Source organism: Rhinolophus ferrumequinum, chromosome 22 (assembly GCF_004115265.2).
Source record: "Rhinolophus ferrumequinum isolate MPI-CBG mRhiFer1 chromosome 22, mRhiFer1_v1.p, whole genome shotgun sequence".
Lineage (NCBI taxonomy): Eukaryota > Metazoa > Chordata > Mammalia > Chiroptera > Rhinolophidae > Rhinolophus > Rhinolophus ferrumequinum.
The window spans coordinates 19326192-19342351 of NC_046305.1; the positions used below are offsets into that span (position 1 = coordinate 19326192).

General features: G+C 35.9%; 1 protein-coding gene across 7 annotated transcripts in view; it reads right to left on the bottom strand.

The window, feature by feature from the left end:
• The window catches only part of RPS6KC1 (ribosomal protein S6 kinase C1), a 138366-nt gene that overhangs the window by 18572 nt on the left and 103634 nt on the right, over positions 1 to 16160 (bottom strand). For all 7 annotated transcript variants that reach the window (XM_033093397.1, XM_033093398.1, XM_033093396.1 and 4 more), the window contains 2 exons: positions 10693 to 12285; positions 10332 to 10421 (listed from right to left, as the gene is read on the bottom strand). In XM_033093397.1, the coding sequence (XP_032949288.1) occupies positions 10332 to 10421; positions 10693 to 12285 (1683 nt within the window). The remainder of the gene's footprint in view (positions 1 to 10331; positions 10422 to 10692; positions 12286 to 16160) is intronic.

Genomic DNA, 16160 nt, shown 5'->3' on the forward strand with positions numbered 1-16160 from the left:
ATAAAGATGTCTCATCTTGCATCTCAAGCAACTGTGGTGCTCTCGACATCCCAAATTCAGAATTGACTCTTTAAGAGCCATCATTTTTACAATGCCTGATAAGGGAATTGGACATTCCACATTTACTTCCCCCCTTATTTTTACCCCCAGCATTTAGTCCTTGATGGATTTGTTGAGATTCACCTTCAAACTGGTGACATCACTAGATTCTGTTCCCTGGTTTTTCCAGTAAGGGAGACACACAGGTCATCTCATCCTTCCACTTACCTCTATTACAACTAACCCTAGGTGCCCACACCCATTCCAACAATCTCCAGAGACAATTCCATAAACTCCACCTTGTCATTATGCTCTGTTGTTGCTATATTCCTTCCAAGATATGGTAGGAAACAGAGTAAGCAGAATTTTCTTAGACAAGAATTTCACATATAGAAAAATTCTATTTTAATTTAGGACAAGCATTAAAAAAAAAACTGTGGAACTATGAGAGGTCATATGTTAAACCTGAAACTAATAAAAAAAAGATTTTTTTAAGAGGTCATATAAAACTCAAGGAAAAAGCAGCAATTGTTTCAAGTAAGTGCTTATGTAATAATCAAATTAAACCACCATTTAGATTCTGGAAGAATCTGTCACACAAATGACATAGCACTTTAACCAAATATCAGAATGACAATTTTAAAGGCACAGACATATATAATACACTTAATATGATAATCAGTAATAAGTACATTTTGAGGAAGGAGAGTAAATATATTTTTCTAATGCCACAGGAATTTTTCCAAAATAATTTTTAAAAATTATCTTTAAACACCTGACCTTAAGAATTCCAACTCTTTCTTTTGGAAAAGAAACATAAGTAACAAAAATACATTAGCTTTTGGAATAAAAGAGAGATGAGTAAGACAGTATGAAAATTAAGCCATATTCTTATAAACATTAAAATTAAATACCATGTACACTTTTATAGTGTCAGGAAAAGAGCTGGAGGGTACACATTTTCCCGAAAGTCTGTAAGTGTTCGATAAGATTTAAATGCTGTAATAAATGATCAAAAATTTGTTAACTTTCTTCCCAGAGAGCCAAACTTCATTAATGGCCTTATGTAGGAGTAGAGAAAGGTTAAAAAAAAAATGTGATCTATTATTAATGACATACTTGGACCAAGGAAAAGAACATCTTTCTTCTGCAATGAGCATTCCACGTCAGCTAGAACATGGAAACACTAGCACTGTGTGCCTGCAGTCTTTGCCGGCAGCATCTGTTGCTAATTGAAAGGGACTAGAATTATAAAATTCTAGTCAATTTCTCTCACCAGCTCTTGCTGTGTATAAAGATTTTCTATGCAGGGGCTGAGCATTAGTTTTCCACTACAGCTGATGACTAAAGAGCAAAGAAAAAGAAACACAGAAGAAATTTTTTTTGTATCCAACAATATCTGGAACTGAACTGAGAGTATATAGCGTATCTTTTGCTAGCTTGGTAAATTACCAGCCTATATATACAACTATTCACTAACTTTAAAGGTCTATTAATGTCCTAATTAACCAATGGTATATACCTTCTGTTTGGGTGATCTCTTTTTTATATAAATCTTCAGAAGTAACTGTCAGTGTTATACCAATTATGTCCTTTATTTCTAGCTCCTAAGATACAGTGCCTGGGACACAGGAGGCAGTTAATAAATGCTTGTTGAATAAATGTATCGCTCTTGTGTCTGGGAGCACTGTTCTTTCGAGTCATTCATTCAAAGTTCCTCCAAAGGCCTTATCACATTCATTGAAGTCCCACTGCACACAGAGATATACATTATGTCCTTTTGCACTTTTACATGGGGCAGCTAGAAAGTTTCAAGCGTTATCTAAGGCATACTCTAGCTGCTGGATGAAACACAGAGAAAAGGAGGGTGAGAATGGAGGTCGGTCAGCTGATGACTGCAGTTGTCCAGACAAGAGATGATTAAAGTGGGATGCTGGAGGGGTACCTCCAAGTGCTCCCCTCTGCAGAGCGCAACGACCACTACAGTTTATTCTGGGGAAAAAAGCCCTGGGAGCAGGAAGAAGACAGGATTGGAAGGTAACTCAAGGTTTCCCCTGCCCCTTTACAAAGTAAGAAATCCAGGAACACAATTACATGAAACTTGCTACGAATATAGTAGCTGGCCATATTACCTGGTTGCTGGTCTGGTGACATAATTGTCAGCTAAAAAGCCCTGGGAGCAGGAAGAAGACAGGATTGGAAGGTAACTCAAGGTTTCCCCTGCCCCTTTCCAAAGTAAGAAATCCAGGAACACAATTACATGAAACTTGCTACGAATATAGTAGCTGGCCATACTACCTGGTTGCTGGTCTGGTGACATAATTGTCAGCTAGAAATTTTGTTTAAATGTTATCAAACTCATATGCATTTAAGTATGCTGTAGGACAACTATACTGCCTAGTTCTCCCTCAAGGTGTCATTTTAGATATACAGACATTTTTCACAGTTTCCACCAACAACACAAAATGTTTCAACTGAAAGCAAAACCAAAACTAAAAGCCATTCTCAACTATGAGAATAAAATTGCATTTTAATTCCAGGTTTGGGTTATTCCTCTAATACCTATAACCTAAATCTTCAAAGTTTAGAAGTTTAAAGTTTAAAAGTCTGAAAGTGCACAACTGTTTAGAGAGAGACCATGTATTTGAAATGAGGTGATTTAGACAGAAGAAATTTACCTGCCGAAGGTCTCACGTCTCTGTGCAGATCTTAGTTCTCAGGGTGAGAGCTATCCTAGGGCCTGGAATTAGCATTTCCCAGCCCATCCTTTCAGGTGGGCATTTTGCTCCTTTTTCCCTATTTTATACTAGTTCAGAAAATGCTGGCAGCCCAGTTAGCATTTCTACATTCCATAAAGTCCTCCAACATCGCACTCAATTGATTATTCAAATGCCATACTTGGGGCGGGGAAGAGGTATGTGAACTGCTTAAAAGTTGCCTGTATCACTTTCTCCAATTTGTCAGTGTTATCCAGAGAAGGCCAATGACAGAGGCTAGCACTTTCCAGACCGAAGTGTCTGCAGCCATTGGGGCTCTGCTTTTGTCCACAGCGCCACAGGTGATGGGAGAGGCGTGGTGCAGCTCCACCTTTCACATACTTGCTTTCTTGGCTCATCCCAGTCTCTAGCCTCTCCTCCTGACACCACTGCATTAATTCAGTTGGTTTTCAGGTAATTTAATTTCCTGAAACCCTGGGCCTGCTGTATTATACATGGGGATTTGGACGTAAGTACAACACTACACTCAGCTAACTCAGGCTAGGCTTGACAAAATATCGAATTGTGCTTCTCTCCCACTACCCCGCTCTAAATTTCTTGTTGCCGTGGTGACCTGGCAACCATGTTGAGCTTTTCTGCAATTAACTACACAACTTGAGTCAAAACTCTTTGATTTAACTTGATTCAGCATTCCAAAGCCAAGAATTACTTGTTCGAGGGAGTTTATAAATATCATCACTACACTGTTTTCTTGTGAGATAAAATAAGAAACAGGTAACTAACTTCTGATTGACTGATTATAATTACAATTCTGAGCTCTATAGAGTCTTGCTTACTCTCTCACTCTGCATTTCTAGTTCAAAAAAATAACAGCATGCTCCATTTCCCGTTGATCACATCACAACAACTCCATTCTGAATAGCCATCAGGTGTCACAATGTTACCCAACCAACGTCGTTCAAGTTGAATAAGAAAAAGGCTAACTGAAAATTGTGAAAATGACAGACGCAGTGTGCTCTCTCCCTTCCCTGCTCCTTCCTCTCTCTCTCCTTTCTCTCCCTCTTTCCCTTTCTTTCTCCACTGCTCTGTTGAGATGTTAGGCAGTTATAGCTACATGCACTGTTATTAAAGGAACTTCAGGAATTTGATTTGCTTTACTATCTTTAATTTTTTAAAACCTTAGTAGCATTTTTAAAACATTTATTTGAAGGAAGTATTTGCAAATAATTGCTTAGAAAGAATAAGTCCTGGTTACTTCACGGAAATTCAAAATGACAAGATTTTACATGGGACAGAAACGGATCGTTTGGTCGAAGTAGTTAGCTATAGTTCTAGTACCTGAAGTTTAACTCAGCATTGCATCTTCTTTGTTAAATGTCAGAGGTAAAAGATAGTCCACTTTCTTCTTTATAAAAATATGGTGGTGAGGTCAATTAACTGCATAGTTGCCAAAATTCAATTTAGACCTGAAAATTAAGAAGCACTACACTGCCACTACTACTTCAGACTACAAGTATTTAGTCTTGTGTTCCTCTTCTAAAAAAAAAAAAAAAAATTGTCCAAGATCATAAAGAAAAAGTTCTGGAGTAAATAAGAGGTTAAAGTTAACTTCCTTTTAATAATTGAAAGCTTGAGGTAAACCCCCCAATTCTCCAATATCAGGGAGCATCATGAAATGTTCACAGATGATGTTTTCATACAGAAGAGGTGAACGACCGTATCAATTCTTTCACTAGTTCCACCAGCTAAAGCATTTCTTCTCTTGAGAGGGGCTAGTATGTTATTCACATTCACTAAGGAGCCAAATAACAGAGACTGAACACTTCACTATTAGGTCTCATTCCTACCCCTAGAGATAAATCACATTCTGGCCTGATGAGAAGTATGATTTCAGACTGGGTCTGTTTCAATATGGAGTGACCTTAATGCAGAGCTGAAAGTGACTGGCCCATCATCAGGAGGTTTGTGAGGGCTCCAGGACACATCCTGCCTAAGGATGGATCCCAAGGTTCCAGACCTTCAAACCTATATAAGGCAACCCTTTACCCTTCTTTCCATCAGAAGGGCCTTGTATGAACAAGGTAAGACCTGATTTGACTTGATGCTCTTTTTGCTTATCCTAATAGGCTCTATACTCAGGGCATAAGCTTCTCAATATACAGGGACTGCCATCAGGCAATTCCCCTCAGTGTAAAATTTTCACTACTCCATCACAAACTTGAAAAGTTACTGGTTCTCTCGAAAAAGATACAGTTTTTATGACAATAGCAACCAAAGGCAAAAGATTAAAAGTACTTGCTAATCACTCAAGAAAAACATTAAAACATTTACTATGTACCAGAGCGCTACTGTTGAAGTTTTGCTTAAGGGTAAATGAAACAAAAGAGTTACTGTTTGAAGCATAATGTTTAAATGTTAACCACAAATATTTTATTCTTTTAAAATTATTTCTAAAGCTGCCTCGTCGTCTTCTTTACTCCTTTGGAGGGGAGACAAAAAAAGACTACACCAGGGACATAGCCATGTTTCCTGGTTATATCATTATTATTTCAAAATCTGTATCTATATTTGTTTGCTTTCTCTATCAACGTTGCATTCCTAAATTTAGATTCCTCCTGCTGATGAAGTTACTTACCCAGGACCCCCAAATTTTCAGATCTAAATGATTCTTTCTTCTTCAAACAATTTTTTTTTGGTGAGAATCTTGGCATTCAAACTTCGCCCTACTCAAAAGTTGTCTTGGCTGTTTTCTTCTAATTATTTTCCATAAATCCCTCATTTCTACATGATGTGCTTTATGTAAAAACTCTAAAATATGTACTTAGAAAGTCCTATACATGAAATAATTCTTTTAACCCTCGATAAGAAATCAGTATTTATCCTTGGAGGAAAAAATTCTTGCCTTGATAAGATAGACTTAAATTTTGACTAAATTTTGTATAAGAAGGGTATTAGAGGATTTGACGTCTATGATCTTTTTTATACTCAGCAAATCTATTTCACTGCTGGTAAATTAAGGCCTAGAAAGTCTTAAATAACTTGCACAAGGTCATACAATGTGTTTATGGCTGATACGGGACAAACATTGAGGTTTGGTAATTCTCAATTCCATCTTGATATTCTAAATTTTAAAACTATGATGGCCTCCTGATATTTTACACCATTCATGGTCTTGGTCCTAGATCTAACTATCAAACGCATAACTATCACACAGAGCACCATGCTTAAAAAGTAACAAACTGAGTGTAAAACATGTTTATGGAGAAGGGCGGGGGACACCACCCTCCAAAGATATGTTCATGGACTATTTGATCACGTCAGACTAGAAGAGCAAAGGCTGGTAGTAAATAAATGTCATGCTCTAAAACTGAATTTTGCAGACAGTTTTCAAAATGATTTTTTCTGTTTCACTTTTCCCTGTCAGCTGGGAGCTGTTTCCAAGTGTGAAATCGCCTGAGAGAGGAAGCAAAGCTGTCATTTGACATCTGGGAGCATGGAGATCGGGCTGCAGTAAAGAACATTTTGGACTTCTTCGATTTACACACATATCTACTTATAAATTATCAGGTCTGAGAAGTATTCAATGAGAAATGTCAATGCAAATTTCAAGAATTTATAAACGCTTACAGTGGGGTGAAAAATAAAGGTGACAGACACAGACTGATAGCATACCATACCAACTTCTTAAAGGCTAGAAAGGGAAACTTCAGTGGTGACACATGCATAATAACTAACATATAATGTTACTTGTCTTAGATTGCATATTAAACTTTCAAATACAGTCTTTTGTATCTATATGCTTACTATTATAGGTTCTATTTTCTAGCAGCTTTTTTAAGAGTCAAAACTGCTAAAGAATACTGATGAAAAAAAATACTTCCCTGACATTTTATTTTTCCTTTTGACTTAAAATGCAACAACAGAAATTTATTCTATATTATGATAAATTAATACTTGCAATGATAAAACACACCAACTCCTTTGAGTGCGTGTTCATGGTGTACACAAATAGAAATAAAATCAGCAGAACGACACGGAAGTCCTCTGGAGAACAATAACCAGTTTACTCCAGGTTTTATTCTATAATCGCACACAATGAAGAACAGGAGAACCTGTCTAAAAGTCTCTTCACACAGCATCTGAACATCTCCTAATATGGAAACTGGACACAGTGATGTTTATATTGTCATGCTATACAATCTGCTCCTACTCTGGGGACTATGTCTTTGCTCTTTCTCTTCCTGAACTCCGGTCTGTTTCTCTGGTATGAAAGGAACCCATTTACTATGAATGATGTTTATTTAAAATAAAACCTTTCTAGAGAATCACCCTCGATAATCTGAGGATACAAAGTGAACCTAAAAGGAATGGCTTCTACTTTGAAAACAGGGCTGGGTTTGATCAGTGAATTCGTATTCTCAAGACCCTCTTGATGGGCCTGCAGCTGCAGCCATTTATTTGCTGGCTTTTTCACAGATGTAGACAGAGAACGCTCCATGGTTTTTGTCTTTTTGTTATTGGATTTGTTTTCTTTAATATAAAAAAGTGGCAACTTTTTGTTTAAAGTTCTTCGTTTTGTTGTAGAAACTTGTGAATATTGAACACCCTTGTTGCAATGACTATGGCTTTTTAAAATCTAAGATCACCAAGTTGGCAGAAACTGTACTTAAATAACAGAAGGTGATCATTTGCATATCAAAATTTATCTATCTTGCTTTTCCCCTCAATTAGACCAAAACATGTTGATTCACAGGTTTCTGTGTGTGTGGTTTTTTTAAAAAAATCTTATTTATAGAGCAGAATAATGGACCCCCTGCTAGTTTGGCATTTGCTCAAGTTTCTGTCCATGTAAATCGAATCTGTTACTGGAAATTTTTCTCAAAATATAAAGGCACATCATCCACAAGATTAAAAGATACATTGCTGATATTTTAAAGCACAGGGGCAGGTGGATGATGTTTTTAGGACAGATATGTGATAAGGGTTCCCAGGCGGGAGGAGTGAAGGGGGCGGGGGGTAGAGGCTGCAGGCTGTTTAAACATCACTGAATGATTCTCATCATAGTCTTGTGACAACTTTCCTTTCTAACCAAACATCAGGTGCTTAACATGCTTTAGAGTTACTTGGGCAATAATTCTAAGGTTAGGGCTGGGAAACGGGAGGGTTGTGGTGGGGGAGAGAATTATTTCAACCTTTAGTGCTTCCAAAAGAGGACTAAGCACTCTACGTCCCCGTGTATTCACTGGTTTGTGATGTTGAGGCATTGACATATGAGTATATTATCCTTACCCCCAGCCCTTTGCAAGGAGGAGGAAAGCCTGCTTGCAGTTTTTATCAGGAGCAATGCTATTCAATCTGGGGACAAACAGTAATCTACAAATTTTTGCTCCCATTTCCCTTGCATTATAAGAAAGGGGCAGGAGTACACAGACTTCACTGAGTTCTGTACTCAGTCGGTTTAAGATCCTCCAAATTAGAACACTAGCATTACTTTTGAGTCAAGGCCATTACTGGTTTTATTTTATCCTGTTGATAAAACAAATTAATAGGCCCAAGGAATGAAGAGACTTTCCACATTGTTCAGTGCGTGTCATAATACTAGAACACTTTTGCAACTCACAAAGCTTGAAAGTACAATTCTTTTATGCAAATAATTAAAACAAAGCAAGCCCTTCTTCAGACTACAGCTTTTTTCAAATGTTAGTGAAGGACAACCTGGAAGATGAGAGCAAAAAATTAATTAATGGTAGACTGCCACCTGCTGGTAAACTAGAAGAATTGTAATTTCTGAGAAGACTTAAAAATCAGAACTTGGAAACTGATCTGTATTAAATTCAGTATTTCAATACACAAAACTGAAAGTATGTATCTATTAATTAATGTAGTATGTTTTTTTTCCACATATATTAAAACTCTCAAGACTTCAACATGCCATAATGTTAAGTAAATATGACTGTACTTCAAACTGAAGAAAAATAATCTGCTAGAATGCCAAAGTACAACCCTATAGATAGTTTTCAATAATTAAGTTAACAATATTAATAGGAAATAATGAGTCTGTTATAAACATTAAACAATGCCTGAGACAATTTCGTTTTAATATAGTTTACACTGCACTTGACTTCAGGATTTAACAGAATTTCACTTAAAATACTCCCCAGATTTAATTTTGATTCTAAAACCTCCAAATTCATTATAATTAACTCGTATATTTATGTACATTGGTACATAAAATGTTATTTGTCATCAAATTAAAAAATCAGACGATCTGTTGGGAAAAAAAAAAACCAGATAATCATAATAAAGTGATTTTACTGTGAAATTGTTTTTGTTATCCTAATTATCTAAATCCTACTAATAAGGTTTAAAAAAACAGCATAGTACATATTACCTATTTGAGAGAAACAAAAAAATGTTGACATGCTCTACTGCCCCTAGGAAGACATAAAAACAAACAGCTCTAACTTGGGAGAAGAAAGAGAGTAACAGTAACAAGAAAATCCAAATCATTGTTTTCAGGAAATAGTTTTAGGATATTTGCTTTGCAGGTTGAAAAACTTTGCTATTCCCCAATACAGAAATAATTCTTAACAATGAAGGTTGTAACTAAAAGCAAGATCACTCCTTCAATCCTAATCATAATCATTTGCCATTATGCAGGGAAACAATGTTTGCTTCAGTAATACACTGGTCAGCTAGTAAGCACTAAATACTGTATTAATCAACAGCTAAGCAGATCACGTCAATATAATCAGCCTGAGCCCCCTTTGAAAGCCGGTGGGGTGACAAGTGAAAAAACTTTGGCCAGCCAAAGAGGCTGAATGCTAGGCAAAAGGTGAACGAACTTTGGGTTCAAATATAGCCCTATCTGCACTGATGACAGAGAGAAACTAACTCAAATCCAAACCATGTGCATCAGCGACCTGTAATTACCAACACCCCCAGAAGGAAATTTCCAATTTTTATAAAATAAAGACAATACAGTAAGAGCAAGAGAAACCTGCTGTTGTAAGTATTTGGCTAAGTAGACTATTTTAAAACAAGAACAAGCTTCCTAAAATTTCTCAAATATAGAAAGAACACTTTTAAATCTGCTCTAAAATGCCAGGTTGGCTCATCACTGAGTCACAACATTGTATTACTGTCTTTTTTTTTTTTTTTTTTTAATTCTGCGTTTTACCCATATTTCGCCTTAGGAATACTGACTGTCCTTTTAGTCAACTGCCTCACACATCTTAATAAAAAGCACCCATTTAAAAAGGTTCGGGGTATTTTAAGGTCTTTCTAAACACTAAGAAGTTAAGATAGTTCTAAGACAGAATTCACTGCCCATTCTACAAGTACAAACCCATTTAACAACAAATAAATATATACATACACACATATACATGTACACATAAAACATTATAAAACTATATAATGGTTTTAGTCCCCCAATTTTCTTTTTTGAAAGGTTAAAGAGAGAATCAAATCCAACATATACGTGGACTGCTAATGACAAACACAACTTCTACAAAGAAACGAGAGCTTCCGAACTACTTTTTCAAGTGAAACACGGTAGGAGATGGCGCTAACCTGGAGCACAGTACATTCTCTCTATGGCATCGCTGTCACAGGAATCTTCAACCTCACTCCACCTGCTAAAATACGTTAGCTGAATGTGTCCTAAAAACAAAACGACAGGAGAAATCAAAACATTTTTCTCTTCCATTTTCTGCAGAAGTGAACTGTAATTACTCCTTTTGTAGCTAAAAACAGTATCATTAAGAATAATGGCATCATTAAGTACTAGAAGCTATTACTGGGGGTGAATTTGCTGCACTGATAATGAAGCTCTAGACAGGAAATGAAGATACTAATTACAAGATAAAACGCCTACTCAGTTAATTGGAAGCAACAGCGAATAAAAAGAAATGCATTTGCAAAAGTTCCTGACCTCTATCATTCAATAAGATGTTGTTTGGGTTCAAATCGCGGCACACAATTCCCTCTCTGTGTAAAGCATCAAGGGCTACCACCATTTCAGCTGCCCATCTTTGAATGCAGCCCTCTGGGATGTAAAACCTGGAGTTTAGTGCTAATTTTTTATCAAGGTCCTCAAAAATCTGATGTATTTCCTGGTCTCCTTCTAGTGCTAACTCACTGGCTCCCGTAGTCACAGAGTTTCTCTGAAATAAAGTCTGTTCCTCTTCAACCAAATCATCAGCAGGCTCTGTAAAGAGCAATACTTCTTCAGTTATTAAAGTGTCTGTGTTCGCATTACATTCGTTAGCACCTGAGAGTGGGTCAGAAATAGGAAATAAGTTTTCTTCTGTATTGTTTGCAGTAATTGCTGACTCAACCGCTCCAAGTCCTTGAAAGTTAGGATCTGAGCTGTGTAACAAAGACGTGTGTCCTGCACTACTGCGATCAACAGCTGCTGCAAATAACATCCCAACACCCCCCTGTACATAGTGTTTCTCTGTTATAATATGGGGTTGAAGCCTAGAGGGATCACTCAATTCCTCTGAGTCTTTTTCTTCTAGAGTTTGGCACTGATCAGTACTAAGCCTGAGGCATAAAACATCGGGGGCTTCCAGGAGTTTACTTTCTATTATGCCTACATTAGTCTGTGTAAACTTAGTAGGTCCCATTGCTGCACCATCTTTTGTTGGCTCCAATTCACCAGGTAGATTTACAAGAAGATCAGGCCTTCCTTCATCAGTACCACTGACGTCATCAAAAGCAGCATCTTTAAAAGAAATGACTGGGACAGAGTCATCTGAGCCCCCGCTAATGGTGTCCTGAGCTATAACCTTGCTTTCACAGATATCAAAACCCCTGGAAGTGCTGTCTCCATCTGAAAGAGTAAAAAATGGTTTCAAAGGCTCTGACTTTAGACTATATATTTTTCCTCCAAAATCAAGTCCTAGGATTTCACTAGTGCTATCTTTACTATCTATCCTAAAGAATTCCATGGGGCTGTTTTTAGATCTACTGAGGGAATCATATGTTCTTGGAGAACTAACTGTTTGCAGGTCATTGTTTGCAGGGAAGAACTTCAGCTCATGAGCTGACAGCTGTGTGCTGGGGCTGTCACTGCCAGCAGCAGCGAGGTGTGCTGGGATGCTTTCAATGGCTTTGGTAGTAACATCATGCCCTTCGGTCTTCATGAAAGGCTCCTCATTCAATGACCCGGGTTCAATCTTTTCTTGACCATATTCATTGCATAATGTTAAATAACTAGTAGTACATTCTTCTTCTGAGCTTGAGCCAGAATCTGGCCATTTTGGAGAGCTATCCTGGCCATCATCGTCTTGGTTGCTATCATCTTGAGAGCTCAGAGTAAGACTAGTCTTCACAGGCTGAACTTTAAGCACCGTTCCGCCATCACTTCCTCTGGATTCAAAGCTACTGCTGTCGTGAGGACTAGAACTTGGCTGCTGTAGGTGGACTTTAGTAAGTGTAGATTTTTTCACTTCCTCAATGTCAAAGCTTTCTTCAGGACTTCTGTTTAGAAATTTACTGATGTATGACCAGAGTTTGCCACCTGTGAACAAGTATAACCAAAAAAAAAAAAAAATTAAGGTCCCAAATTAATGGTTACTTACTAAAACCATTAGAAAAATAAGAAGTATTCAAATAATCAATCAAAAGCCAGTCAGTGATACCCATTAATACATCAAGTCTGATATAAGACAAGCATTTTAATAAAATGTCTTCTTGTTGTTGCTGACTGGTGAGTACAGTTTCAAGCATATCTCCGAATACCAATTATTTTTGAAGTGACAACCTATTTCTTCCTTTGAAGGGAAATTAATTGTAACAAATACTAATATGAAATCTCAAAGCTGAATTTCTGCTAAATATAATTTAGCTTTAGAAACATTTATGTTCTGATATGTTATGTAATAATTTTTTCAGGCATGGCCCATTGGTTAAGTGGAAATCCATAAATAAGCACTACTTAAGACTGTATACTTCACTGGGGAAAAAAATCTGTAATATTCCCTTTTGAAAAAATGCCCAGTCCAGGATTAGAGGGGAGATTTGGCAGCTGGTATATAATTATGTCATTATAAATGATATATTAATAATATTTTTCTCATTTTGTCCCCTCCCCATACACATCATGTGTGGTATGAGACCAAATAATGCCATTAAGGAATATTAATTGGGCAGCCATTAATGAGGCAAGCTATTGTAATTCTGATTCTGTATTCTGATATATACCAAAAACCTACAAAAACCAAAATCATAAAAATCAATTTCATAGAAATCAAACAAACACAAAATAATCCAATGTTTTACCAGCAATATTTGTTCGGAAGTTATTTCACCTTATTATTCTTTTGGGGTTTTTTTAAACCATTAAAAACGAAACCTTTTGCTAATTAGAATTTTTGAGTAAATAAATATGATAAATAAATAACTATGTTAAGTATCAAAAACCTACCAAAGCTCTACTGACTAGAAACAATTTTCCTTGGCTAACTTTCTGTCCTCACTAGATTATACTTAGTGTTTAATATTTTCCCATATTCAATCTAAAGTTTAAGGATTCATATATGGCCTTGAAACTCACGCACAAGAGGAGCTAGGTGTTGATTTCATCTTTTTCAGTCTTTTGACAATAACCGCACTCCTGTAATCACAAATACATCTACTGTGGCACACTAACAATAATGCCTAAGCGTGAAGCTGGGCCTCTTGTATGCAACCCCAAAAAAATGACGCATGTTGTTTTCAATTCTCCTAGACAGTGACTACTACTGTGAGGACAGAACCAAGTCTTTTTCATCTTTGTGTATCTACTGCTTGTACAGTATGCAGGACATAACAGGCATTCAGTCAACACTTGTGAGCTCGGATGATAACTCATCAGAATGACCTGTGCCATCACAACGTAGACAGTAGCTACAGCTATAAAGCTCCTTCCAGCGGTCAGCAAGAAACAGTATCTAGTAAAGTTCTAAGAAAAGTTTCCTTCATTCCTGGGCCAACTCCACTTGGATGAGCTACTGAAATCTAAAATTCCATGTGCCTAAATTCTTTACTTTTACCCTCCAAAATCACCTCCTCTTTCTGAATTCCGAGCACTCTGACACAAAAGCTTTGGACCTAACTTGGATTATTTTCTCTCCTTGTCCTTTCTACATCTGACAAGTTTCCAAGTCCTATAAGATCTACCCATAAGGTTTTTACAGTCTTTCTCTTCTTTTAATACCTTTGACCACTCTTTTTGTTTCCTGGAGTAACAAACATTATAGCTACAACTAGATCTCTACTTTAAGTCCTTCCTGTATCACTCTACCATGCTAACTGTAGCCCAATTAATCTTCCATTTTAGCATTTTTCTATTCAAGAACCCAGATCCCTTCCACCCATTGAATAATGGACCAGCTACATCAGGGCACTTGAACCCCACAGTAATACAGTATCAACTCATGATCTGGTCCTCTCCTTCAACTCAAGTCATCATCTGTCTGAATTGGATTTCTCCACATATAACCCATGCGGGGCTTTTGTTCAAACTATACCTACCACTTAGAAGTTTCTTTCCTGTTTAATTTCCCAATTATCTGCCTGTCATTCAGAATTTGTTTTTACTTTTTTTTTTTTGTATTCCCTAGCTGGATACAATTCCTATCTTCTATGACTCCTCTATATCATTTTGTCCCTCTTATGACATTTACAATATCTATTTCATATTGATATTACTTTTATTCTTTTATTATCTCCTTTACCAGACTGCAGGGTCTTCCTAACTACAGGGAGAGGAGTCTGTCCAGTATGTAAAATCATAGGTATTAAATAAACATTTATTAAATTGGGAATATAAAAAGATGACACCTTTACAAGCTTTTTTAAAACCTTTCAAAGAAAAGGGTCTACAAATGATAATAATGTCATTAGTTTGGTCTGTCTTTCTTCCTATTTTAATACAAATATACGGTTTATTGTAAAAATTTTTAAATACAGAAAAAAAGAAAAAAGATTCAGAATATATCACGTTACCCATAACGACTATTAATTAGTACATTTATTTATCTTTTTATGCACAACTAACATATCATAAACATTTTCTGATTTTCATGAGACTATGAACTTGAATTGCTATACAGCACATCTATGTGATAAGATATTATGATATATTTAAATATTCCTCTATTGATGGACACTTAAGATACTCCAGTCTTTTACTATTAGAATTAAAGTAACACATACTTTTGCATACAAATATTTGACATCTCTGATGATTTCATCAGGACAGAATCCCAGAAATAAAAGTACTAAAGTAAGAAGCATGAATATTTTTAGTACTTCTGATATGTGTTGTTAACAACTTTATAGAAAGGTTGTCCCAGAATCCACCACTATAAGCAATGTGTTGGTACCATCTTTATAGCAACTTGCTTATATTGGATATTAGCAAGTTTACCACTTTGATTAATACATATAGTATCATATTTAATGTCCTTCTTTTCAGTATTAGATAAAAATTTCTAAATGTATACACCTGAAATTAATATAAACTAATATAGAATATAAACTATACTGAAAAATTTTTAAAGGGGGGGAATGAAAAAAAATTCTAAATGTGTTTGCTGGCACTTTCTTTATGGAATTTGTTCTTAGACTAAACAAGTACACTGAATTATTAAAACTTTGCATGTTCAAGTGAAAAAGAAACTGTTTTAGCTCTTCTCCATTCTTTGCTGGGTGCCCAGTTAAATTTAATGCTCAATATAGAGCTATAGAAACAAAAATTTTGTTCCTATCACATACTTTTTTTTAAATTAAAAAACCATGAAAATCACATAACTTCCAAGAACAGATTATTCCTATTGAAGTTTCTCACCTACAAAAGCTGAGCAGGTTTTACTTTCTACAGAGTAAAGATCAGGCCCAACAGACAAGCTTACACAAATGTCAACTTTGTTATTGTAACATTAAAAACATTAATCTAAAAAAAACAAAAAAAATAATCCCTGTTATTGCTAAACCACAAAATATAAATAGAAAACCCCTAACATATTCATGATTTTTACACTTTAGGAATATAAATGACACCTTTCTAAGTCCCACTGAAGCATAGAAAGCTATGAAAATAGCCATGAAGCGATGAAAATAGCCAATTCATAAGGTTTAATAAAAATTCTCTCTGTCTCTTAGCAAATTTTAATCTATTGGTTTTCTACAAGATTGCAAAGAAAATCTGTTAAATTTGTTTATAGCCAGAATTAGGACTTTAAATTAGTATGTATGATAAAATATTGCTGGACCAATGTTCAAAATCATCTTTTGACCCAGAAATTCTACTTCAATGAATTTGTCCTAGAAATGGTTCTCAAAAAACAAAACAAAAATACACAAAGATACATAAGTAAAAGCACTAGAAACAAATTAAACACCAATTAACAA